Source organism: Prinia subflava, chromosome 3, assembly GCF_021018805.1.
Source record: "Prinia subflava isolate CZ2003 ecotype Zambia chromosome 3, Cam_Psub_1.2, whole genome shotgun sequence".
In the NCBI taxonomy this organism is placed as follows: domain Eukaryota; kingdom Metazoa; phylum Chordata; class Aves; order Passeriformes; family Cisticolidae; genus Prinia; species Prinia subflava.
In genome coordinates, this window is record NC_086249.1 from 92,712,329 (window position 1) to 92,740,115 (window position 27,787).

The 27,787-nt window shown below is 41.7% G+C and overlaps 2 protein-coding genes across 4 annotated transcripts in view; both read right to left on the reverse strand.

Annotated features, from left to right (window-relative positions):
• Positions 1-12,879: 12,879 nt before the first annotated feature.
• Positions 12,880-21,823, reverse strand: EIF1AX (eukaryotic translation initiation factor 1A X-linked). The gene is made up of 7 exons (XM_063392923.1): positions 21,667-21,823; positions 20,711-20,794; positions 19,016-19,119; positions 17,609-17,659; positions 16,105-16,186; positions 15,906-15,997; positions 12,880-14,314 (listed from the first exon to the last, which is right to left on the reverse strand). Exons 1-7 carry the CDS (start codon positions 21,680-21,682, stop codon positions 14,309-14,311), a joined length of 435 nt encoding a protein of 144 aa, XP_063248993.1. The 5' UTR covers positions 21,683-21,823; the 3' UTR covers positions 12,880-14,308.
• Positions 21,824-23,252: 1,429 nt separating this feature from the next.
• RPS6KA3 (ribosomal protein S6 kinase A3) overlaps positions 23,253-27,787 on the reverse strand; it is a 74,798-nt gene continuing 70,263 nt past the window's right edge. For all 3 annotated transcript variants that reach the window (XM_063392927.1, XM_063392926.1, XM_063392925.1), the window contains one exon: positions 23,253-27,310. In XM_063392927.1, coding sequence (XP_063248997.1) covers positions 27,188-27,310 — 123 coding nt within the window. In that variant the 3' untranslated portion in view covers positions 23,253-27,187. The remainder of the gene's footprint in view (positions 27,311-27,787) is intronic.

The window sequence follows — 27,787 nt, forward strand, 5'->3', positions numbered from 1 at the left end:
AAGAATCTCATGGAGATACATTTATATAGCTGTCATTTGTTTCAAACTTGAATAAACAATAGATATTAATCAAACATCAGCTTACCTTAACTTCACAGGTTAAAGATCACTCTCATGAACAATTAAGCATCCATTTTCTGCCTCCCTGCCAATCCAATCATGGAACATGCTGCTTCCTCTAGATTTAAATTTTATAGGAATTACAACTCAGCAAATACAGTGTATGCTTTTAGTACATGTCTATAAACCTCTGTAGCCAACATAAGAGAGACCATAATTTAAAAAATGGTTAATTGCTAGTTATTGAATAAAAATGAGCATGAGAGATTCTGTGGAAATAGTGTTGAGAAAGTCCCAAATACATAATGCTGTTTTTGTAGCCATTTTTTGTATTTTCTGAATTCTAGCTCTTTAGCATTCCCTCTCTCCACATTGAAAAATCAGAATTATATCTAGCATGTATTCTCTAAATTCCCTCTTTCATATATATTTACTGCATATTAGAATGTTCAAAGTTTGTTTTTATATAAATTTGTCATATTTATAAGAGAAGTTATTTGCTCTGTCTTCAAGCTCAGTTTGAAGATACAACCTGATGCAACTATCACAATTAATTGGGGAAAATTATGACTAAAGCAAGTGCTTCTATTTAATGAGAATTCAGACATTTCAGAATTCCTTTTTATTTCAAATGGAAGTAATGAAAATTACTTTCTTGTGGTAAAAAATATTTAATAATTCTACAAATTTCTTTTACAGATATGAAAAACATGGCAAAGTTTTCATAGCACTCTTGCATATCTTCTTCCAAGAAAGTTTCCCAATGGCAGACCAACCCTAAGCCTTCCTACAGGTCATCTGTTGGCCTTCACTATCAAGTTGCACCTTCCTTCTACATCTTTAAAAAACAGAAGAATTCCATTCAATTTTTTTATATTGTATTAATCACATTTAACTGGGTTATAATTTCAGACATTTTTCCATGTCTTCCTGCTAGCTGCCAATTGCTTCTGCAGTTGGAGCAATTTTTCCACGTTCATTCATAAGTCTTGACTTACCTGACCTAAAGTGTGCAAGAGTCAGAATGACAATCTCTTCTATGTGATTCCAATTAGTCAAAGTAAAAAAAAAAGGTATTTTAATCTCCTAAGTGAATCACTACCACTTGAGAGTCACAAACACACCCACAGTGTGAGGCAGTTAGTGTCAAACCAGGAATGCCAAAGCCCAGCTGGAGCTGGGACTGCTGAGGGGCACTGGTTGGAACAAAGATTCTGGAGATTGCTAATTGGAAAAGCAAGTTCAGGGCTTCTAGTGACAGAAGCCCCTTGTGCCAACTGGTATTGACAAAGAAGCTGATGAACTCAGAGCCTTTTTTCTGCCTCTGTCTTCAGAGCCAAAGCCAGCTCAACTCCTGCCTGTACAGACACAGCTGGGGATGGAATTGGGCAGTCAGCAATGGAGGAGCCAAAGGTTAGAAAAGCTGTATGTACTCAGATCCACTGGGCTGGATGGGAATCACCCCAAGCTTACTGGGAGACCTGGTGGGTCTGACTGTGAAGCCACTATCAATACTCATCCTTAAAGAAAGGCAAGAAGGAAGATGGGAATCACAGAATCACAGGATGGGTTGGGTTGGGAGGGTTGAGGACTGGAGGGTTGCCCTCTGGAAGGGCCAGTCAGCCACATCTCAGTCAATGGAAAGATCAGGGAGCACATAATCAGCGAAGTCAGCCCAGGAAGGCAAACCATGTCTGACCTGCTGAGTGCCTGCAGTGATGAAATGTCTGGCCCTGTGGGCAAGGGCAGAGTGGTGGCTACAACATACCTCGGTTTGAACATGGATTTCGACAACACCTTCCCCACCCTTCCCCTCTGGAAACAGCAGAAGCGTGGACTGTACAAACCACCTGTTTGGAGGAATGGGAATCTGTAAGGACAGCAGTCACTAACTCAATATTTGCTTGGTAATCAGCGAAGCAGCCTGGGCTCAATACGGGCACCCATATCCAGTGCCTTCATCAACAACCTGGCTCAATGCAGAGCTCATTCTGAGCAGGTCAGACTCACTGAGGTCAGAGAGCAGCTGCTGGTTCAACCCAGAAGGACCCTGAAAAGCTTAAGGACTAGACAGAGACGTTATGATTCTTATAAGAACTATGAAGTTCTGCCCCTGGAGCAGCTGGGATTGCCCCATGTATGGATACAGAGTGGGAAGTGGCTGGCGAGGTCACAGTCCTGTGGGTTACAGCACATACTGGGCTGCACAGGAACCCATGGCTGGCTCCTCTGGAAGGAGGCTCTCACTGGGGTGCACTACAGGCACGGCCAGCACATCACAGGGAATTTGCTGATAGTCTCTGCTGGGTGCTGGTGAACCATGCCTGAAATAGTTTTGGGTACCTCTGATCAAGACAGGGCAAGATTAGAGCGTGTTCAGTGGAGGGCTGATAAGAAAGTTGTTGAGGAGAGGCTGAAGGCACTGGACATAGCTGGTAGAAGGGAAGATATGAAGTAACATCATCATACAAGTGTTTGAAGGATCATTAGAAAAGTGTCAGAGCTGAAGTCTTCTTATGACTGCCAGCTGGTCTAACAGAACAATTGCCACAGTTTACAACTTGGGAGGTTCAAACTGAGCATCAGAAAATAAAACCAACGAGTAGCTGGGCACTAGAACAGGTTGTCCAGAGGAGTGGAGGAATCTCTGTCATTGAGGCTTTTCCTAGTCTAGTGCTGACCCAGTCGAACTTAAAAACAGCCTTCCGAGGTACCTTTCAACCATCATTTTGATAATCTTGCAGCAGGTTCCAGGTCTTCACATCTTATTAATGAAGCCTATTATTGAAATAATCTATTTATTAACTTGTTTGGTTTCATGAGTGGTGGTAGAAGATTGTCACTTAGCCTGTTTGCAGAGAGAGGACTCAGTATACAGGAAACACCTTGGTGAGTTGCCTAACTGGGACAACACCTCTCACCAACCTACTTTATGGGGTCAGAAATGTAGCAAGAGACTTCTGCTAAGGAAAGGCTTTCAAGTCAGACTTCTGCTCCACATCCTGGCACCCATTTGCCTTAGGCCTCTACCATATTAAAATATGAATATAAACTCAGCTGTTCCTTCCAACAAGTCTGAAACAAATAGTAATTAGGGTCTCTCTGGCCTTCCGTTATCAAAGCAGTATCTGACTTACTCGTTCTGTAGAAAATGATTTTATATAAATAGACATAATTCTGTTGTGAACTATATTGATTCCATAAGACCTCTTCCCAGTAGATTCCCACACTGATCACACCACCAAGACAACTTGCTTTTACTTTTTTTTGGGGGGAACAGTAACCTGCTTGTCTTCTGTTTAGAACTGTGTATCTTTAACCCCCTACTCTCAGAGGGTAGTATAGATCCATTTATGCCATACATCTAAATCCGTTCTTGTATTGTGGATTTGATCTTTGGTCCAGTATTCAAAGTTTCAGTGGAGAAATGGTGGGACATGATGTATCTAAACAAGAGGAGCAGAGCAGCCATACTTAGAGAAATTAAAACTAGAATATATCTGATGGAATACACCTAACCCACATGGAAGATAAAATAATGTAACTTTACAGAAGTTTTACAGAGCTGCATTTAGATATTTGTCATACATGTAAAAACTTAAGTTAAATCAAACATTAACTTACCTTAAATGCAAAGGTTAAAGTTCACTGTCACATACAACTAAGGATAAGGTTTTTTCCGCCCTGCAAATCCTGAAATTCATGGAATGTGCTGCTTCTTGCAGATTTGAATTATGTAAGTTATAACAACATAGAGCTGGCTGATATAGTTCTGAGGTCACCCTCACTAATCTCTGAAAGGTGCCAGTGATCATGGGAGGTTCTTAAGGACTGGGAAAAAAAACAAATGTCACTGCTTTCTTCAAGAAGGGCAAAAATGAGAATCCAAGAACCTACAGGGCAGCCAGTCTTACCTCAGACCCTGGGAAAGTGAGGTTGTGAATGATTTCCAAACATATGAAGGAGAACAAGGTGTTAGGGAGTAGTGAGGATTGATTTACAAAGTGGAGATTATGCCTCCCTATGATGAGTGACCTGGTGGAGGAAGGGAGAGCAGTGGGTGTTACCTATGTTGGTTTTTAACTCTGTCTCTCATAACATCCTTGTAGAGAAACTGATAAAATATGTACCCAATCAGTGGAGAGTGGAGTGGATTGAAAACTGCCTGAACTGCTGGACTCAAAGGGTTCTGATCAGAGGCATGAGCTCAAGATTAAGGTCAGTCATTTGTGGTGTAACCCTGGAATTAATGCTGCATAACGTCTTCATTAATGGCCTGGATGATGACACAGACTGCACCCTTTGCAGATGACACAAAACTGGGAGGAGTAGGTGATACATCTGATGGGTGTGCTGCCATTCAAAGGGACTCTGACTGGAGAAATGAGTCAACAGAATCCTTGTAAAGTTCAAGAAAGGAAAATGGCAAGTCCTGCACCTGGGGAAAAGAAGTGAGGTACCTTTAAAAGAAGTGAGGATGGACTGAAACATTATATCTCATCTCCGTTTTTTTTTTGTTGAAGTCCAAGCAGCAGAAATCTCCTTCTATCTGCCCTTGTCTCATGCATACGTGATCCAGTAGTTCAATAAAAGCTGATGCTGTTTGAACCACTGGTGACTGCTGTTCCCATTCACCTGTCTGTGACAGTGGGTACTTGGCCATGGAAGGGTCTTCAACTTCAGACACTCAGAAGATTGAGCTGAAGGCTTTTGTCTTAAATATTGCAGATAGAAAACTCTGACTTTAGGGATGGCTGACACTAAGGCAGTGCCATATAAATAGGGCCTTGGATTAAATCATAGAATAGTTTGAACTAGAAGGGAACTTTAAGATAATCTATTTCAAGCCCCCCTCCCCCCTTACAATAAGCAGCTAGACCAGGTTGCTCAGAGCCCTGTCCAGCTTGACCTGGAATCTTTCCAGGGATGAAGTATCCAACCCCTCTCTGGGCAAACTGTTCCAGCGCTTCACCACCCACATTGTAAAAAACTTCTGCTTTATAACTAGTTTAAAACTAAATTATTTCAGTTTAGAACTGTTATCCCTTGTCCTATTGCAACAGGCCTTGCTAAAAAGTTCATCCCTATCTTTCTTTTAAGCCCCTTCTAATACCAGAAGGCTGCTACAAAGTGTCCCCAGAGCCTTCCCTTCTCCAGGCTGAACAGTCCCAACTCTCTCAACCTTTATTCATAAGGAGAGGTACCTCAGCCCTGGGACTGTAGTTGTGTCCCTCCCATGGACCCACAGATCTGTGTCTTTCCTGTGCTGAGGACCCCAAAGCTGCATGCAGCACGCCAGCTGGGGTCTCACCAGAGCAGTGTAGAGGGGAAAAATTCTCTCCCTCGCGGTTCTGCCCACACTGCTCCTGGATTCAGCCCAGGACACAGTTGTTTTCCCGAGCTGCAAGTCGCACACTGCCCATTTGCATCCAGCTTTGCATCCACAGTATCCTCAAGTCCTTCTCAGCAGGACTACTCTCAATCTGTTCATCCCCTGGCCCCTGTAGATACTGGGGGTTGCTTCAGCCCAGGTGCAGCCCTTTGCATTTGATCTTGTTAAACCTCATGAGATTCCCATGGGCCACCCCTTGAGCTCATCCAGGTCCCTCTGGATGCCATCCCATCCTTCAGGTGTGGCAACCACACCACTCAGCTTGGTGCCATCTGCAAACTCGCTGAGGGTGCACTTGACCCCACCATGCCATGGATGTAGGCATTAAAACAGCGCTGTTTAATGTTTACTGTTTAATGTTTAAAGTTTACTGTTTAATGTTTACTGTTAAACAGTATGGAGCCCAAGGGACAGCCCTTGACACTGTGCTTTATCGGGGCCCTGAGCCACTGAACGCTTCCCTCTAGATGTGACCATCCAACCAATTTCTCACCCACCCAACACTGCACCCATCAAATCCAGATACACATACAAAGAGAGTTTAAAACAGGGCTGGGACAGACAGAGTCTCAGAATAACTACAATTAAATTATTCCAGTGGTTGCACTTATTTCCTCAGAAAGCACCTCCCTAGAAGAAAGGCTGCAAGCTAATTAAATAAAAGGATGAACAAGCGATCCTACAGAATGAACACTCAGACTGATTATAGGCTTAAGAAACATACTTTGTTTAAACATGAACTTAAAAATAACTCCAGAACCTCACAGCTCAAGCAAGTACACCTTTGAAAGTCCTTCTGCTATGAGAAATATGTCCCACCCTTTATACCAGAATTTACTCTTCTGAGCTGGGATTCAGTAAATATAAATTACACCTTGGAATCTTAGTTCTAAGATTTCCAAACACTTTCAGATCGATCGATCGATCGATCGATCTATCTATCTATCTATCTATCTATCTATCTATCTATCTATCTATCTATCTATCTATCTTTCTTTCTGTGGTTATGACATTAACCAGTACTATAGTCTGTGGTGCAGTTTTCAGTAGAGTTACAGGCACCTCTAACTGAACTGAAGATAAAAGCTAGTTTAAAAAGAAAATTAACTCCCCATTTTTTATGCAATGCTTCCCAACTGTATTTTTCCATTTCTGCTCAGTCAATTGCTCAGTTACCTTCTCTAACAGGGAGGTGAGTCAGGGCTCCTCAGATCTTTGGAGTCGAGTTCCAATCTTGTGATTCAGATCAAGTGCTTCAACAGCTCAGCAGTGGACAAAAAATCACACACCAATGCCGGGTTCAGACTGCAGTGAAGAACACTGTTATGCTGACACTGCATCCAAAGAACTGTGTCCATTTTGGGCCTCCCAACATGAGAAAAATGAGCAGGACATGACTAACAAGATTCCTGAAGGAACGGGAGCATACGATACTGGGGAGAGAATCAAACATCAGGGCACAACTCAGGGCACAGGACATTCCAATGAGATGCAAGGAAGTTATTTGTTTTCAAACTCTGGAACAGATTTCCCAGAGAGGTTGTGGAACCTCCAACCTTGAAAATACTAAAAGGCAACAGGACAAAGCCATGAGCAACCTGCTCTAACTGGACATGCTTTGCCCAGAGCATTGGACTTGCAAGCCCCAGGGGTCCCTTCCAACCTGTGCAATTCTGCTGCCTGAGGCCAGGATTTCCTCAAAGCCTCCACAGGCTATACCAGCTCACAGCAGTATCTGTTCCTCCACTGCTCTTCTCACCTCCCAGCGCATTTTTCCTTCAGCTTGGCTGGCACTAATGCAAATGGAACAGTGAAGTGACCCAGATTAAAAAGAGGTTTGGAAAAAAATGAGGAAGTTTTCTTAAGTAACAAACAACTAAACTGCCCTGAGATGGTTCAGGCTGTGCTGCTGTGCTGCACAAACTGTTGTATTGTACACACTGTGGCAGAGGTTCAAAATGAGTATTGGCCAGGGAAGGACCTAAAGATCATTTATCCAAAAATAATGTCTTGCCAGTGATCACTGTTAGAATTTTTACTATTTCAGAAATTATCCTGTTTTAATAAATGTTAATTTCGTCTTTTTCTCTGCCATTTATACCAATACAACATTATTCTGCTAACACAACCATAGAGAAATAGAGTAACACAAATACTGGCTTCCTAAAGTGTTCAGTACTGACTCTATACTAATAAACATAAAACTGACTTCAGTATCATTAAAGGACTAATTTCACAAAAGAAGTACAGTAGGGAAATTTGTTGTGAAGATTCTCAGGCTACTGCTAATTCAGTGTAGCCCAAGAGAGAAAAAGGTTTCTGCAACTTCTGATTTCTTCTTATTGAATAATAAATAGTACAATATAATAATATCTGCTAAAGAGATCATATGGATGTAGTATTTCAGCTCTGCAAACTAGGTGCATTCATTATTGTTACAGTGAAAAATATTTAAAAATATGTAAACAGGCAGAACCCCCTAATCTGAATTTGATCAATCTCCACTGGATCTCATTTTCTCCTCACATATTGTGCTCTTCAGCTTGTTCTGAGGATCAGTGATAATTCCCAAATTACCTTGAAAGTTAAAATTTCTCAGAATTCTTGTTTGGGGAATGTTCAGGGGTTCACAACTTACCCTCTTTAGGCATACACACATCAAAACAAATCCCCAAACCTGTTCAAGAGCAAATAATATTTTGAAAACTATTAATAAGGAAGGAAACTATTAGGTGTCATACTCTCCTTCCTTCCCCCTGTTATTTTTGTAATTGATTTAGATGTCAATCTACACAAGTAATTAGAAACACTCATGATGTCTTCTCAATATAAAATTATTGGCTACTTGGCACTCAAGCTGTTTCCTCTGAATGCCTCCCCTTGTCCTAGACCAGACACACATCTTCAGCAATTTTTGATTCTCCAACATCTGCTTATGTAACTATTGATAGGTTACCCTAAACTGCTTGTAAACACACACAAACAGCTACTGGCTGTATTATGTTTTCTTTCTTTGTAACCTTACATTATTTTCTGTATTATCCTATACTAAATATTACAGTTAACCTAGACTTTTGTAGTCCTAAACAGTAGCTTTCCATCAGTTTAGTTTAAAACCTTTCATGAAGCCTGAGATCACTCTTTCTGCATTTGTGGACAAAGCATACAGCTGGCAATATGATAGCATCAATTCAAACTGGGGAGAGGAGGGACACGCATGGGAGTTGTTGAGGATTAAAGTGTAATACAAAAAAGCATGAGCTAATACTGGCTTTTCCCACTTTTCAGCAGTCAGTGCCAGGATAACAATACACCAGTAACAGTATTTGATCCACTTACAGGTGGCACACTCACACTACAACAGTCCCTAGGCTGTTGCACATTTCCAACACCTTTGTGAAATTGGTGCCCTGTTTAGGAAGAGGTTTCTGATCACTCACCCATACTCTGGTTAGCAGCAGCAATCCAGACACATCACTAGGCTGGAAGTTGTGTAAGCTGCTATTAAGGGGATGCAGCTGACAGCCACAGTGAGATACAGGTGCCCATTCCTTCTGACCCAGTCACTCGAGAGGAATTCAGTCAGACTGGACAACACACCAATGGGTCTCAGGACATCTTTTAAGATGCTTTCAGCTATCAGAGCTGCTGGAATCAGATCTGAAGGTCCTTCTCTGTATGTTCCATCACACAGTTACTCAGCACTGGCTACTTCTGCCATTTTCAGCAAAGCTGATGATCTAGCTGCATTTGTTCAAGACAAAGAGGTCCCTGTATCAGAGCTGCTGCAGCTGCAGCTGCTGCAAGGCTCCCTCTGGTCAGCCACCTGCTCATTATTAACCTCCCAATGTGTTCCAGAGCAACCTGGCAAGGCAAGTTGGGATAGTCACTCTCCAGTGGGTAAAAAGGCAGCAAGGGCTTCCACACCTTTTCAGGGTCCTGGGCTTCTTGACAAGTCTTCAAGAGTACAGCTTTAATCATTGTAGTTTCTCTCTACATCTTTATGAGCAGGGCAAATCTTTTTATTGGGTCAGGCAGCAAAAGACTAAAATTCTTCTCAGAAACCTCTTTAATGCCCCTTTCTCCACACTCCACCAGTGTCTACTGCAGTTAGTTTCAAAGTCTTGTAAGTCAGAAGCTGTTTCCTCACGCCCTGTGCAGCACTTGGCTTTCCTCTCTGAGCACAGCGGCTGAACACAGTCCCCACAGTGTCCTGTCACTGTCTTGAGGACTGCCACAAGGCTGAATCCTCCCTGACAGCCAGCACCACTGACAGTGGAACATCTATAGGCTACCCAGTTCTGGGTGTCCCACGAGGATCCTTCAGTATTTCTGCTGCTCTTTGCTGTATTTTCTCCAGCTGGCAGCAGCAGTACCCACCGTGTGCTGTTGCCAGAGCCAGAGGTGCACCTAAGCCCATACTGACAGCAGCTTCAACCAGCTGCTTCTCTAGGAAGAAGGTGACCTACTTTGAAAACCTGAAAAAAAATCTCAATTATTTCCATTACTGGCAGTACTTACAGCAGACATGGGCACCTCAGAGTCCCTGAAAGCCACGACTAGAAACTTCCTACCGAGATGTTGAGGCACCCTGCTTGCTCCTGTTTGGTTTTCTGTTTGTCTGCTCCCTCCAGAGGCCAAGCACATAAAAGCATTTAGCTAATCATCTTCCTCAACAGGGAATACAATTCATTAATTTTACCATAACGAAGAGTAGGGCTGATTAAGGAATACAGGTGCAGGAATACAGGAATTCCACAAAAGACTTCTACAGCCATCACAGCCTAGACACACAATGACACTTTTGGGGAAAATGAGTGCCTACAAAACACAGTGAGAGGGCTTCAAATGCTCTTCAAAAAAGAGCATTTACTGCTAAGCAAGTGAACCAGTAAGAGGCCCCAAGTCTGTCAGCTTCTGCTGAACCTTTCCTTCCTCAAGCTGGCAGCCTGGATATAAATAAAACTGCTGTGCAAGTGTCCTCTCTACAAACACAGGAAAAACATGAAGAACAGCTCATATGTCAGACAACAGTGCATTTTTTCAAAGTATTTTTTGTCCCACTAAACTAACTGGAATTACTAAATTAAGGTACTCAGTTTTCACTTTGCCTCTATTTGGTTATGATTGCATTTTATAATCAGAATGTTGAGCTCTGGCATTCAATCTGATGGGCAAGCTAGCACAGGCTATAACCTGAATTAATCAATGGGAACTCTGACTCTTGCTTGCTGTGATTAAAAATGTAACGAAGCCAAGGCATCCTCCCTTACTTCTTCTCTCTCCTCCTAAAGGAAGGGCAATCACAGCCTGAGAAGTAAATTCTGAAGACTCATTTTTGCAACAAAATGAGAAAGCATTGCAATCAGCTACCTGCAGAAGGGACAAGTAAAGCTGCATTCACACCACCACAAAATTATTTCAGATAATACTTCCCTCTTCCCACGTATCTTCCAAAAGCTACACTTAATTTTAAGTCTTCTATGACAAGCAACCTGCCTGTAGGATAGCTCAACGTCCACAGATGAAAAACTAGGTTTGAGTTCTCCAGGGAACCATAGGATAACTCAAGTTCCCTGACATTCATATCCAGTAACAGCAAATAATTATGGATTAGACTGGAGCTTGCTCAACCACGGGAACAGGTGACACCACAATTCACCTGCGAGCAGGACTTACCTTACGGTCAGAGGTCTCAGAGAGCAGCAGTCCCAGCATTATTTCACACACAGAGATGGCACCAGTCCCACCAGTTTATCATGAAGAACCTGGTGGGAGTGTGGCCTGATACCCCAGAGCATCCTGCCAGCCTTGATCATCAGCTCACTGACATTCATGGACATCTCCCAGGGGACAGAGCAGCCCCTGTGGCAGCCTGCCCTCTGCAGGTTCTCCCTGTACACTCATTTACGTGTGTGTGATATGGTACCACATGTGAGATCCATGGCATGCATCACACGTGTGCATGGCACCAGCACACAGCACCTCAGACGTGCACAGCCGTGACACAGCCATCAGCAGTGACACATAAATGGCACAGAGCTCAGCAGCCATGGGCCACCAGCTCCTCCTCTTGAGAAGGGAACAAGACGTTGTTTCTCACACACTTTTTTGCAGTTGCTGTGTCTGGACTGTATCTAAGGATTAGGGTGGAAAAGCATTAGGGCTGTCCAAGCAAATGCACAGTTGCCCCTATTGTAAGGTGAAGAGGCAAGATTTGGAACAGTGGACAAAAATAATTTTTCAAAATGCTAATCACAGAGAAAACCTCGAAGTGAGAAACAGAGAACACCAAGTTAGTGTTTTAGCTGTGGGAGATTAATTTTTGCATCCCTGCTTTCAATTTTGCACTCTAGGGAAAAAGCCAGCAGCAATTTTCACAGTTACACAAGAATAATTAAAAATTTACCTAGGAAATACTTCTACAGATGGAGCACCTTTCATAGCTTCAGAGTCAGCAACCTTGCAATCCTCTGGCTGGCAGCTGCTGTTCTACCACTGTTCTCTGAACAGAGACATGGGACAGACAGCTTCCTGTGCAAGCTGTTTTTCCAGCCCCAAAGGAAAAAGAGGCAAAAGGGATGATATAAAGCTGCCTAGATTGGACTGTGAAGGAGCTTTAGCAGAGGATGGAGAAACAAGGTGACCAAGGGTACTCAAGAAGGCAATACAGCACAGCTGATGAGTAGAAACCTAAGGGCGTCAAGCTGGTGCACTAATAAGAAATCAATAGTTAAGTAAAATATTTCCTTAAAATCTGCAGCTGAGGTTGAGCCAGACATGAACCTGGGAGCAATGAAGACTGGAAGGAACCTCAGGGCAAACCACAACCAATTGTGATAGGACCAGTTTCATCTTTGGCCCACAGCTGAAGTCTGTGTAATACTGGGAGCTGCAGGCTCCCCACAGCAGCAGTGTGTGTGTCCCCTTACCACTGACCCTGCATTTTTACATTTCACACACAGAAGATCAGTTTTGGCAAGTTCAACAGTTCCCATAACATCTGAATCTTCAGTACACATTCCCTGCAATTTAATCACTAACCTTTCTGCTAGTACAACTGAAAAGACAGACACCTTCTGCACTTGGATCTCAAGAATTCTGAGAGCTTTTAACCATTCTCAGGCCTGCTGAATACAATGAGGGAACCAATGACCTTAGGAGTGGTTTATAAGCCTTATTCTGAAACATTACACCATTTATGTTCCTTCACAATTGAACCTTACAGACACAGAAAGACAGTAAATTGATACATTTAAGATCAGTTGAGTAAGAATGGTGTACTGGTACTATCCCTCAATATTTAGCAAGTTTTTACAAAAAATAGTTCAAATCCATGGAATGTTCAGCAAAATTACTTAACATTAAGATGATGTTATTTCTAGAGCGGAGTACCTGATCCATGTAAAGAAAATAAGACACTACAATGAAAGAAAAAGAGAAGACATTTTTACAAAAGCTCTGGATGTTCAAATCTCCTTAAAAAAACATGTAAAGCAAAGAGGCCACTCCATATTTAAAGCCATTTTGATTTTATCTATTGGGGTAGTCACTTTACATCATACCAAAAAGACTGTATAAGGAATACAAGTGTCAAGAATCAGATCTTTATGGCACAAAAGGAATTTTTCCATTAACCTGCTTTCAGAGTTGTTAAATACATTATTAAAGACAAAGACACTAAGGCTACCACAAAATAATATTTGCATGATGATGTTAGTCTTTATTCAGTTTCTCAACTGACTCCTCCAGTTTGAAGGTGGACAAGAATCCTTCCAGTAGTCTGTTTCATTGATTTTTTCTGGATGAAAAGATTCTTTCTACTTTTGACACAAACTTATTTTCTTATTTATATTGTTACTCAAAGTTCACGTAAGTTTTTATGCTGAACCTTACAATGTATGGAATTTCAGATTAAAATAAAACTCTACTCTTAACATAACCTTTTATATAATGTAAAAATATTCTACATGTTTAACATATCAAGAATGTTAAGCATTTACTTTGGGGAAAACCTATTTTATGCATTTTTAGTACAAAGCCAACTGTGAGGGCTTTGCATTTGTGTCTCCCTGTTCGGTGCCACCCAGTGCTCATTGTCTGCGGCTGCAGCTCGGCCACGGCACCAACTGCAGTCTCCAAAAAATTGCAAATTTGAGATGCTGCTCACTTTTCATCTTTACTCCTCTCCCACCCCTCCCTCCACCATGGAAAATTTACATCTTTGAAATAATGAGTGTTTTTAATTATCAAAATCAGTATAAAAATAGCAGCGTGCTACTAATCGCGAAAAGCAGATCCATCATGCATTGTGAGTTTAAACACAGATTTCTGCCTTCCTCTTATATTATCAAAATCTTTTTTAAAGTTAACAGCAAGGCAAGGGGTATAAGGACAGACACTGCATAGTATGATTTGATACTAATCTGAACTGGGTTTTTTGCCTTTAATCAAAATTCATGATAATTACAGGGTAAAGAATTTTTATTTCAAAATACAAGTTTAACTGGAATTGTAGTGATGAAAGCAGAAGAGGGAAAAATGCAGTCGTTTACAACCCATGTCACTGTATCTCACTTACATCCAGAGATAAAAGCTCTAATTGGTGAAGAGACAAAATATTTGTGGCATGTCATTGAACCTTTGTGATAATCCAGCGTTATCCATTTCTAAAGAAATATAAATACTTTAAAACAAACATTGAAAATAAATCCTTTTGATGTAACAAACTACACTCTTTACTGAGAATTTTCAGTCTTCTTAAAAGTAAGGGACTTCACCCAAAAAATAATCGAAGTATCAATGTAGAACAATCCTTGGAGGAAAAAAAGTTGGAATGTAAACCTCTGTTCCAAATTAGATCTGAAAAGGAAAAATACCACACCATGTATTTCATCCAAGTGTATTTTTCATCAAGCAACAATTTTTAAAGTTACTTTTACAGTTCAACAGGAGAATTCCTAACTTAGCACAGTCCTGGTTTTGCCTCAGCTCATATCCTGTTTTCTTAAGACATGAACCATTTCTCCTTGCTTTTGTCTCCACCAGCCCTGTGACAATACTACGGTCACGCAGGTGAGCAATTCTGCATAACCACAGTATCTGCAATACAATTATACACTAGAACAGCTATAAATGAGTCTCAAAACCGAAAATAAAACCAAATTTGAGAGCCACTTCCCAAAGCAGTGACTTTCTGATCATTCTTCTGATATAAAAAACAAAGGAAAGGCTCCACCAAGTTCCTCCTGTTAACAATGACCTTGGAAGCTGCACTTCATTCCAGGTACATGATGGTGATCCTCAGAGAGGTTACTCACATCTTTTACTTTCTTAAAGCATGATATTAATGTTTTATTGAAAAGCTGACAAAAGCTTAAACACAGTCATAGCTGCTCACTTAACCTCACACACAGACCCATTAGTTTGCAAATCTGTCTTACAGCTACTCATCTCCTTGATGTCTTACAATAGCCTCATTACCAAAAGCATGCAGTACGAGTTTGTCTAGCTTCAGTGAGCTAAATCTTCAGTAAGCTCAACCACTGACAGCCCCAAAGGGAAATTTTCAGAAGTCTGAAATTCCTCAGCATTTTGATATTTTTAAAATATTTGATCCAATGAATCATATATTGAGAACCTCAAAAAAGTCAAATAATGGAAGCTTTTTAAAAGAATTAGTCATATTATCAACTCATAGAGAGAGGACTAAACAGATGAAGAATTAAAGCATAATAGTATTCTTAGAACAGTCTATCCAATTAAGTTAACTCACTGGCTCAGTAAGTTACTACTTATCCTCTCAGCCAGCTGACCCTGCACACATTCATCTCTCAGCTGTAAGTTAAAGTGCATCAGCTTAGAAAACATTGCACAGCAGATTCTACCTCTGCAATTTATTATAAAATTTGAGTTGTAACAATGTTACTACTATAACTTCAGAGTGTGCAGGACCAATTACTACAGTTTGGCAAGCAGTAACACAAGTGACTGTGACAGTCAAGATTATAGTTAACTTCAGAAAAGCTACTAGGATGCAGCTTTCTGTAGTTTTTATGAAAACAAAAATGGAGACTTAAAACCTTCAGTTTTCAAAAAACAAACCCCTCCATTATTTTTGCAGCTCTGGTGGGACAGTGAGGCTATTAACCCTACAGAGGAACTGAGGGGGGAGTCAAACAACTGATTTTCTTTCAGGCACCTTCAGCCTGCTTTGCATGTGTGTTTTAGCAGCATGACACCAGGTGTACCATGTGTTTAGAGGGACTGACTGTAGGACAGGAGAGAGGACAGAAGGCTGGCACATGCATGCACCACACCACTCCCTGAGGCAGTTCCTGAGGAGCAAAGCTCTCCTGAACACCCCTGTATTCCTTGCTGTAGAACTAACAAGAGCTTATTGCCAAGGATGAGGGCTTCAAGAATATGATAAAAATACACATTTACTACTTACATCATCAATATCTTCATCATCATCTCCAATATCATCAAACTGGATTTCATCATCATCTCCAGGACCAAATGTGTCTGTTTCATTGATTTTAGCTATGAAGGAGTTTAGAGAAGTTAAGGAGTGCACTCACACTGTGCCAAGACAGACTGAATATTCTTGTCCAACATGAACTTCCAATCTGAAGTGAAATGATTCTTACCATGTTCTGGAAGTTCCCCATATGCTTTCAGGCTTCTGGCTTCATCTGCATTGTATTTTAGAATAACATCAGCCTTGTTATCCTAAAGAATAATTTATTAGAATGTATTAGTCATCTATGAAGGAAAAATGAAACTATTAACCTCAGCAGACTGCATTGTTTACAACTATATTATTTCCAGTTGATTAACACCTATAATATTTATAGAACATCTCATTCTTCCTTCCCCTCCAGTTCCTTTAAATATAAGGAAGTGAAGTGAATATATTGAATATATGTGAAGTAAACACATTGGAGTACTTCTCATTTCTTCTGAGTGATAACTTAATTATCTCCAGTTACGAGCAATTTATAGATTCATAGAATGGTTTGGATTGGAGGGGACCTTAAAGATCATCTACTTCCAACCCCCCTGCCATGGGCAGGGACACCCTCCACTAGGCCAGGGCGCTCCATCTGGCGTTGAACACTGCCAGGGCTGGGGCACCCACAACTTCCCTGGGCAACAAGACAAAAGAGAATTTGAGACAAATGAGAAATGTTGAGAATTCAACAACTTGACAGGTTCAGTTTTGTGCCTTTGAAATGAACCTTTCTCTGACAATACACACAGTGAGGTGTTTGATGGTTTATCAGGAATCACAGAATCACTGAGTTGGAAGAGACCTTTATGATCATCGAGTCCAACCCACACCCCAACACCTCAACTACACCGTGGCACCAAGTGCCACATCCAATATTTTTTTAACACATCCAGGGATGGTGACTCCACCACCTCCCCAGGCAGACAAGTCCAGTACTTTATCACTAATCCTGTAAAAAACTTTTTCCTAATATCCAACCTACATTTCCCTTAGCAAAGTCAAAACCAAAAACCTCCTAGTTTTAAGTACTTTAATACATCAAGTAACTGACAGTATCCTAAATGTTTTCTAAACCTAATGCACATTTTAGAAGCAGAATCTATCTTCAACAACTGCATTCATGAAAGGCATTCACCTAATGAAAACTTGACAACCGTTTCCATTACTCTCTGTATTACGTAAAGTGGCGTCACTCCATTTTTGGAAATTTAGGTACAAACTAATTACCGATTAATTTGCCTCTTAAGGTAAAAGCTTAAATATCAAGGATCCAAAATTCTGTTTACCAAAAATTCTAATGATCACCATAAAATGTTTGGTACTTGACTCAATCTCCCTTTGTACCACAGGATGCAAGCACCAAGCAGCTACATTTGGAAGAAAAAGGTCAAGCTTGGTGACAATAAGCACCCTCACTCACAAAGTCTCAGGGTGCAATTTAGAAGAACAAGTTGAACCAGAATTTGTCCACTCATTACAATCTTCCTGTAGTACAAGGAAACTAAAAGTCATGATTTAGCACAAGTAAATACAAATGCAAAGTTAGACATGAATTTCCTCACAATACCTGCTGCAAATTAACAGTAAATAAAGCTACTTGTATGATACTCCTTAGAGTGGTATATATACTGAATTTTTACCTGGTAGTCTCTTAAGCCAATCAATATAATATCAGATGTATTTATCCAGACCTGAAGGAGAAAAGATGTGTTACAGAAATTCAACTTCTGTTGTATAACACAGGAACCAAACAGCACATTTAGATTTATGGAGAGACATGAAACATTTCACTACAGCCACCACCTTCATTTTCTAACCAGTATGCTAGAAATATCCAATTTAATGTTTTAACAGCAAATCCAAGGTCATAAATACTCAGTTACATTATTTTTACATGTTATGGAGCTATTATAGGGTAATCAAACTTCTTTGAAGAGCTTCTAGCAAACAGGTTGGTTATTAAGCCTTAACATCTGAAAAAACAGAAGGAATGCATCAAGGCACCAGTCATGAACTCTGTGAACTGAGCTCCTCAAGGACAAAAATTAAAGAAAAACCTGATGAAGGGGGTGATGGACAAGAACAGTGAAGAGCACAAGAAAATGAACTGAGTTGTTTCTAGAAACGACGTTAACCAGAAATCTGCAGAACAGGATGTGCTTTTAAATGCACAGGGTGGTTCTGTGTGGGTTCTAGTCCACATCTGCTTGGTTTTTTGGAGACTGAACTAATTTCAGTTGGAATTTCTTTTAAACATAATGAATAGATAAGTGGTGCTTCTTGTCACAAGAAATTAATTCTGCAGCACTTAGTGTTTATTTATGCAATTCTCCACTACCTTCAACAGTTTTGTGCAGACAGCTGTAGCACTGGTTACACTGATCCCAAGAAATGTGCATTCACTGCTGTCCAGAAAATGGAACAATCCAGAACAAAGACAATGAATGTCTGTTTTCACTGGAAACAGACTGAAGGCCCTCCTCCTTACCATACACCAGCAGAGGACAGGAAGATGGAACACCTGACAAGGGCCAGAGGGGACACCACCTGAAGGTGGCAAAGTTAAGAATGCCAACACTTACACCTGACATCCCTCAAGGTACAAACCTTTGCAGATTCGCCTTCAACAGAAATATTTTGGGAACTGATGAAGAGGACAATGATACAATGGCATTGGAGGTGTATTTTCTACATAGTCACCAAGCTTCCCATCTGCAATTAGGGGGATTTTTATTATTCTATATAAGTATAATTTTCTAGAATATGAAGGTCTTGTATTTCATAAGCAGCTGAAAAAACCTTTCCCTGAAATACACACAATGAAAGGCAGCCCTTCAGCTGTGAGCTTCACCCAAGAGCCAAAGACTGCCTATTCTTGTGCCAGCCATGCAAACAGAAGGACAGACCAGTTTACCATCAAAAAAAGTAGTTTAAGGTATTAGCTGCAATGGAAATATTCGTTTTTCTAACAAGCTACATATGTAAATTTTTACCATTACATATCACGCATAATGTCACTGCTTCCTATTGCAATGCTTCAGAATTACCTTTTTTCTTAGCTTCCCTCTAATATGACATAACCTCTTCACACCATCAAAACATAATGCTTCCAGTCTTCCATTGCCTAACATCTTGATCACCTGGGCATATTCTGAAAGAGATGGTAACATACAGAAACATGGAATCATTGAGGCTGGAAAAGATCTTTAGGATCAACAAGTACAACCATTAACCCAGCTTGGTTAAGTCCACTGCTAAGCCATATCCCAATGTGCCACAGAGCAAAACTTCTGAACAAATCCAGCTTCAAGACACAACCAGTAACTTTTCCACTGAAACGCAAATTTGCTGTAGCATTTTATCAACCATGAACTGCTGAGAGGAGCTTCAGGCACCCACACAGGCTGCTGAATGTATCACGGTTTTGTATCACTGTGGATGCTAGCATTTCAAATACTGCTCCTTCTTGCTTGCATCCACCCTTTTGTTCCCTCTGAAATGCTTACTACAGAAAATCTCAGAGCTACTGAGTCACACTCAGAGTCTGAAAGTTTATGACAACATCACAGCACCTGTCCTAGAGGAGAACATCTCAGTGCTGTCACTGAGGGAGAAGAAAGCTGCACACCCTGTACAACCACCCACTGAGACTGTGACTCCTCCTGCAGAGGCTCTGTGGACAACACCCCACTGTCCCTGAAAGGGCATGGCCTGGTGGTATCAGACACTGTCTGGAGACAACCAGCAGACTTCAGCTGAGGTCTGTGAGGTGCCTCTCCAACACCCACCCTCAATCTCTTCACCTTGTATTTCATCTTCTCCCTCACCAAGCTGCAGAAATCACATACTGGAGAACTTCACACAAGTTAGATAGTCCAATGAACCACACGACTGTTCATAACTGAGAATAATGTTTCATTAAATAGATTTTGCTTGGGAGATGTAAAGATTTTAAGTTTCAGATGCACATAAAAATAAAGTCCTTTTTCTGCTTACAACCAACACAAAATACCAGAAATTTGTTCAGTGGCACTTCTTCTACAGTGATCTAAATCAGTACCTTTCCCATATTTCTAACAAACCAACTGATGAACTGGTTACTAGGAGAGCACTGGCATGCTGTGAGCCACCACCAGAGTGTGACCCACAAGGCAGAGAGCTGAAAGGGAGGTGAGCTCACTGCCCCCAAAGGCAGGGCAGATGGGAACCCCAGCCAGCCCCTGGCTGGACCCTTGTGCCTTACCTCACCTGACAGCATCCCACCTGCTGCTCCTGGTTTAGTCACTGTGACACTTCCAGCCCAGGAGCCTACTGAACCAAACCACCGGGGACAGGACAGTGAGCTGAGCTGCTCTGCCACACAGTGACTTTGGGGAGCTCAGCAAAGGATCCAAGAGATATTAGAGTCCATATAAAACAGAAACTGGGACTGTGCATCCCAGGAACAATTACTGGAAACACTGAACCACATCTGCTAAGACAGCTGCTCACAGACCCTCACACAAAGCTATCAAGAGGTTTCTAGGGAATGTTTACGTGCTGTTTTACACAGAGCATTGCACTTAGGGCAAGAAGAGGGAAACTTTATTCTTAAGTGGTGAAGCTATTGAAAATTTCCCTTCTCCTACTGTCTATCTCTTACACTCAGTACGTCATTTGGAATTCAAATACAATCCCAGTAAGGTGACCTCTCTCTATTCTGTCACTTACAGTATGTGACTGAAAACAATGACATTGCTCACCTTGCCCATCTTCTTTGAACACCAGCTCTCTTTTTTCCGATTCGTTCTCATTCTTACCTCGTCGCCTGTTTTTACCTCCTTTGCCTAAATTAATCGTGGGAGAAGTAAAAAGCATGTGTTACTGTCTCTAGACACAGTGAGTGAAAAAAAATCAGACTTACAGAGATTTTTATGCTTGTACTCTACATGGCTATTTTAAGTATCCTACCCAGATCTAGATTTTTTTGCTTACTTTTAAGTGTAAATTTTTAGCTGGGTAGTAACAAAGTAATTAAACATCAGAATCGCCACTGTTCTAGATGTCTTGTTTGCTCTGGAGTGACAGCAGCCTTCAAAAAAGATTTTCACAAGATGGCCATTTTCAATTTCTGTGATCCTTGCTATCAAACACCTCAGAAATAACGGTGGGATAGCCTGATGCACCGAATCATCAGGAGCAGAAGAATTTCAGCTACTGTGGTGCTGAAATCCCTGAAATACTCAAGGGGAGGCTTACACTCCAAGTCAAGCTGCCCTTTTAAAAAGGCACACACGTGGCAAAAGGGTCAGATGCTCTTCACGAAGAGCATAAGAGCAGCTCATAGCTGCCCCGCAATTAAAATCTGCTGCTCCCCTTCCCTCACGGTTTCCGCGTTTCCTTTCCGGGGTAGGAAAGGAGGGAAGCGGCAGCAGCACTGCCCGGCGAGGGCACGGAGGGGCCCGACCGCCCTCCCGGCAGGGCCGCTCCTGACAAGCGAGCCGCGGGCAGGGCCTCCCGCTCCCGGCCGGGCCTCGGCGGCCTCCGACCCGCGCCGGGCAGGCGGGCCCGGCCCGGGGCCCCGCCGGGGCTGCGGGAGGGCCCCTCGGCCCGCGGGCTCCGGCGGCGCCCACGTGAGGGGGCCCCAGGCCTGCCCTGCGCGACCGCGCCCGGGCCCGGCCGCGCCGCCGCGAGCCCGTCGAAGGGAAGGGCGACTCACCTTTATTCTTGGGCATGGCGCCGAACGCTCCGCCGCGGAGGGGCTGCGGGAGGGGCGGCGGGAGGGGCTCCGGGCGGGGGCGGCGGTTCGGGCTCGGCGGCGGCTCCGGGCGGGACCAGCGGCGGGGCCGGGGCTGCGCGGGCTCGTGCGCGCGCTCGCTGCGCCCACCCGGCCACAGCGCCCCCCCGCGGCCCGGAGGACTCCAGCGGCGCAGGACGCGCCAGGGCCCGATCCCCGGGAACGGCCCCGGGAACGGCCCCGGGAACGGCCCCGGGAACGGCCCCGCCTGGGCACTGCGGGGCGTTCTGTGGTGGAGCTCAAGGAAAAGGAGAAGGAGCGGGCAGCGCGCACCCAGGCAGCCCCGAGACACGGCGCAGCTCGGGGGGAGCGGTGTTAGCGGTAACTCCGTCCAGCACCCGGAGTACCTGCCAGGCAAGATGGGGCAAGACTATTTCCAGGAGATCGTAGTGACAGAACAAGGAGGAACGCTTCAAACTGAAAGAGAGTAGGTTTAGATGAGACATTACGAAGAACTCCTTTACTGTGCGGGTGGTGAGGCACCGGCGCAGGCTGCCCGGGGACGCCGGGGCTGCCGCACCGCCCGCGGTGTCCGAGGCCGGGCTGGAGGGGGCTCTGAGCAACCTGGGCCGGCGGGAGTGTCCCTGCCCACGGCAGGGGGACTGGGACTAGGTGATTTTCAAGCTCCATTCCAACTCAAACTATTCTAGGAGTCTGTAAATCAGAGGGTATGAAGGTGAGGAAGGCTGACAGCAGGAGCTGTGGTATACCAGCCCCCCTTTCTGCCTTTGCAGAGTTTCTGGAGGCTTAGAAATTATCCAGTTTACTTGTAAATAAATTTTAAAATGTTTTTAGACAGACGGGATAAAGCCTGATGTGAACAAAGGGCCACAGCTATGCCCAGCTCTGACCCCAGGAGTGAATTCAGTGAGGAAATCACAGTACCCTTGCCCTGTATCTATTACCAAACCTACCTCTCCATGCTCTCTGATTCCTTTCTTTTGGTATACTTAGCAAAGCCTTTGGATACATTCTTCACAAATCTTCTATCACAATTACCGCAATTTTTTTGTAGACTATGCAACATTTGAAAATCTTCCCTCTTTTCCAGCTGTAAGCTTCCAAGTTGTATGAGCTGCCAAAACATGGGCCTGTTGTTTATAGAGTGCTTCTGCATATAATATTGTTTCACATGTTTACAAAGTGCACTAATTATCCAACATGCCCATATTTTCAGTGTCCAGAGCAATGCAGGCGTTGCAAGTGTTATTTAGCAGCCTCCTGTATTAAGTGGTACTTTGGAGTACTGACAGAGTGTTAAAATACAATATCCTTGCACTGCAGTCTTGTTGTATATCAGGTCTGTGAGCACCAGCTGAACATGAGTTTCTTCTCTGTCCCCATGTTTACCTTCCTCAGCATGCTGCAATGTCGGGACATTTGCTTTTTACAAACCCCTTCTGGCTGGCAAAGCACACTCACTGTACTGTGAAGGTAGTTCAGAGTTAGTGATGAACAAGCAATGACTTTTGTAACTGGTCAGAAAAAATGATTACATAAAACAACCCTTTAAGATGTTTGAAAGTTTATTCATAGTAGAAATTTCGATTTCTTTTGAAGACTACAAAACCTGCCATTAGACAGGAAAACAAGCAATGATAACTTTCCAAAACTGTTCATAGTTACATCTGGAACAGTTTTAATTACACATTAATAGCATGATTGGAACATCTCTTAGATCAGACTCTGAATAAAACAATCATTTAAAGTATTCAGTACAATTAATTATTTTTTTAAACTAGCATTTCAGTTCTATGACAGCAGTGCTAAGCATCTAACAGATGCTATTGTAATGGTCTAGGACAAGGTACAATACCATTGATTTCCTGGAACAGTACCCTAGACTCACTTACATGCCATGCTGAGAAAACTAGTATAAAGTATGATTGTATAGAATCGTAGAAAAATATTTTATCTGTGATTTTGTCATTTTTTAAAAATTGTTTAAGTAGACATCCCCCCCAACTAGGTTGCAAAATAATTACATCCCTCATAAGTACACCTTCCCTTTGATTAGGTCAAGAGTATCAAGATAAAGCTAATCATTTACATCATTTTCATAAGTGAAAATTCATCTATTAACCATTGCTGCTTAGTAAGGGCCAGCACACTTTGAATCCTTTCCTTTCAATAATAGAAAAGCACAGCTTTAGTTGGTAACACCACATTTACAAAAGAAAAACACACACACAAAAATCTCAGACACGTAAATCTATTCTCTTATGGCCTTGTCTCTTCAGAAAAAAGTTTTAAATATTTTCTTGAAAAACTCCTTTTAAGTGTCATTCAATGTTAAGAGTGATTATGAACACAGAATTTTGCCCTTACTGGACATAGATGGCATTTAATAGATATTGCAACCACACTCTTCCCTCTGTTCCCTCATGCTCTCAAGCACAGTAAAGGGTAATTTCACACTAAAAAAATTAAAAACAAACCATGGTCAACACAATGAAAATTCACCTGTCTCTGCATTCTCTCTTTTTCTCCTCTCTCTGACTCATTTGCTGTGCTTTGCAGACCAAGCAGCAGTCCAGCAATGAATGTACACAGTGTGTCATATACTCACATTCTGACAGAAAGGTGCTGAGACTCAGAGAAGCATTATGTGGATTTCTTTGTAGGTTATAACAACTGCAGCTATAAAAACATTTTAAAAAAAGTGAAAGTCATGAACATGGATCCAAACCATGAAGTAAGGTATATAAACCACGCCTGGCCTGTAAAATACACCTCCCTGATTAGGCAGGCCCTTTATACCTTGGTTTAGAAATTAACTTAAAAATATAATGGATCTAGACTTCAACACATTCAGCTTAGGGTGTGCTAAATTTTCCTGTTTTGCTACAATTTAAAATGTTCATCCTCTGCTGATAAATATACATGACTTCACAGCAACATTTGTAAAGACTAAATTAACAGATCACTTGAGAGTGCAGATACATAAAATGCAGTTAACTTTGCTTCACTATTTGGATAATGATAAGTGAGCTTGAGGAACACAAAATACGGCTCTAATAAAATGACAGGAAGTATTTTTATATTATTTTAATGTGGATATTGCCAATAGTGAGGCTGCTTAGCACTTCCTCTTTTTGGTCTGTTCTCTGCCAGGTACCTATGTACACACACTGAACACAGTAAGAACTCCTTCCTGAAGTGACTGACACACTGGCAAGTACTGCCATCCTTTTATTTCAACAGCATTTAAATAATTTGGTTGACTAGATATGACTATCTTCTAATTAACACCTTAAAAGCCACCAGAAGGTACAGTTTCTAGATTTTGAGAAGCCTGACTTAAAATTGCTCTCAGAGCTGTAAAACACATTTTTTGAGAGGTAAGGTTTTACTAGAGTCCTCTGGAACTGCTGACACTGTAAGAAAGAATAATTAAGATAGCCTTTTTCTGCCGCTACTTAAAAATGTTTCTTGAAGGAGGGGTAGATGCATCTGTACAGCTAAAGGAAACGTCAGTGCTGGAGCACCAAGTAAAGGAAAAATACTGTTTGCTTGGGAAGAGCTGTGTTTTCAAATTTCTGAGAGCAAGGCTAATTTAAGAATCTCTGTTTATAAAACCAATTTCTTCACAACTACATCATGGATTAAATATTTAGCAACTTTTTAAGGGCAATAAAAGTGGGATCCTTTGCAAATCTAGCAAAGGAAGCTTCCTCAAGGAACTCAGAAATTCTGGCAGAAGAAACACTCCCATTCAGAGCAAATCTGTGGTGTCATAAAGACATTCTTCCTTTCAACAAACCGCTGATGATTTCAGGGAAATATACCAATTAATCACCATAAAAGAAATTTCATACACTAAGCAAAGAAAATACCTTCTTATACAAAGCACAAATTTGCATTGTTCACCAACAGCCATTCATCCAGATCCCTATTTTACTAAAGCTGGAATTCCCAATAGTCATTTTCATATCTGGAAGGACTTTACATAGCTTATAATTTTGGTGGAATGGAACACTTACTGTATGCAAACACATTCCAGTGCCCCTTCTCATTTGGGCAATTTCATCTTGTCGAGACCGGTCATCAAGATGGGCCTTTAATTACTTTAGACACTAAGAGGCCAAGAGTATTAAAAGTTTCTATCAGTATGTAAAGTGAGTCTTCCACCCTCCTTACCAACTCACTTCCATCTGTGGAAAAGTGAGAATTTTCCATCTGAGTGGCTTCATCCTACCTGACTGGGATAACACTACTTTCATGGTAAAATACAATGACCCTTTTTTAACTAAACAGATCTTTATGACTTGCCTCTCATTTTGCTTTTGAAGTCAATTAAAATTATCAGAAAGTAACTGACAGAACATTAGGTCCATCAATTTTGCAACTGCAATAAATGCAGTTTAAACCTATTCTTTGTAGGCTGCTGCTTATTAGTGACCAGTATGTTTTGCTTTATCTTCAAATGTTGCCTTTCATCTATAATGCCAACATTCATTCACTGAACAATTCCTTTGTGGCTTAAACAAAAGTCATAGAATACAGATAAAATATTAACAATGGATTATAAGAATAAACCATAGAGATGTCCTCTATCAGAAAGTATTTAGCAATAATTCCTGAGTCCAGAGATTAGATGGGAGAGACTAAAAGGGAGGGGTGGGGTAACAAAGACAGTGAGATATGGAGCAAGTTATCTTTTCTCTGGGTTATATTACCTATAGGATATATAGTATGGTGAGAGATTCACTGTTTAAAATCCATAACATGACATGTGGCATCAAAAACACAGAAATGTAGAAAAGACAAGGAAAACTACTTATCCATAGTATTACATTCAATAGCTGTTTAACAGTCAGGCTTCTTTTAGAGCTGTCCAACAATCCTGATTAATCCAGGTGAACTGTTTAATCAGACTTACTTGTCATAATGATTAATAATCTGAGTAAAACAAGGCATGTATACATTAAAGAAAACAGCACGGAAATGTACTGCTTGTGAACTGTTTACAAAAACATACAAAATGTTGGATGGCACAATGTATATAGTGCTAATATAAACAGATTGTTTAAGCTAAGTGCTTAACATAAACTGTCCATCTTGACCTGTAACAAAGAATATTTTAGGGGACAAAAAAAATATTCCTTATAAAAATAATGCTATGTGGTGCAGAGTGCTTTATTCAGTGTATTTTTGACAGAGGTGGCATTTGTCATTCTTCTGGTTTACTCAGTTGCAAACAGGATCGTTTTCATTGTTTCCACTTGTCGCTCCATTTGCAGCTCCAGTAAGATCAGTAACTTGCCATCAACAGTTTAAAGCGAGAGTAGATGAAAGCAGTAGCAGCAGCAGGAGCAGCAGCATTATAGGTACCAGCTGGGACAGAGTGTGCTTGCAGGTATCTGTCAGATATGTGCTACCTGTCGCCATGATTTGTGCTATCATCTTATGCCGTGGTACCAAGTGTCTGGTTGAGGTCATTTCACAGGGCTGTTGAGGTAATTTTTTTTATACCTCTCCTCTGAGCAAGAGTAGAACGGCCAACCGGCTCCAAAACGGGTGACTGATTACGATTCAAAGCAGAGTACGTTGCTGCCATTGCACCCTGTGGGACAGAGGGGTAGAGAACACAGGAGTCTGCTGTGACTGATGCACACGCTACAGCAATGCTAAATGCCAGAAACTCTGAACAAGTTCTAACTTTCAGTCTATCTTCATTTACAAAACAGAAACATACCACTGCATTACTCAAGTCCTAGCTCCTCAAGTGTTAGGAGCAAGTATTTTTTAGGGTAATATATAGTTTTACATTGCTTCAAGAGTCAAACCCAGAAGGCATAAACTAGATTGCCAAATGAAGTTCTCTCACTATGTTGTGTGAGAGAGTTGGGGAATAAAATCCCATTGGTAGACTATCTCTGCTTATCACTTACATAACCATTTCAGTTTCCAACAAAGTGTTTAAGAATCACCCACATTATTCAGCCCATGAAATTTATTTTAAAACATTTAGAAAGTTGCAAGCTGTGGGATCAGAACTCCCCCACTTCCTACTTGTGTTTTTGGATGCTAGAAATTTCTA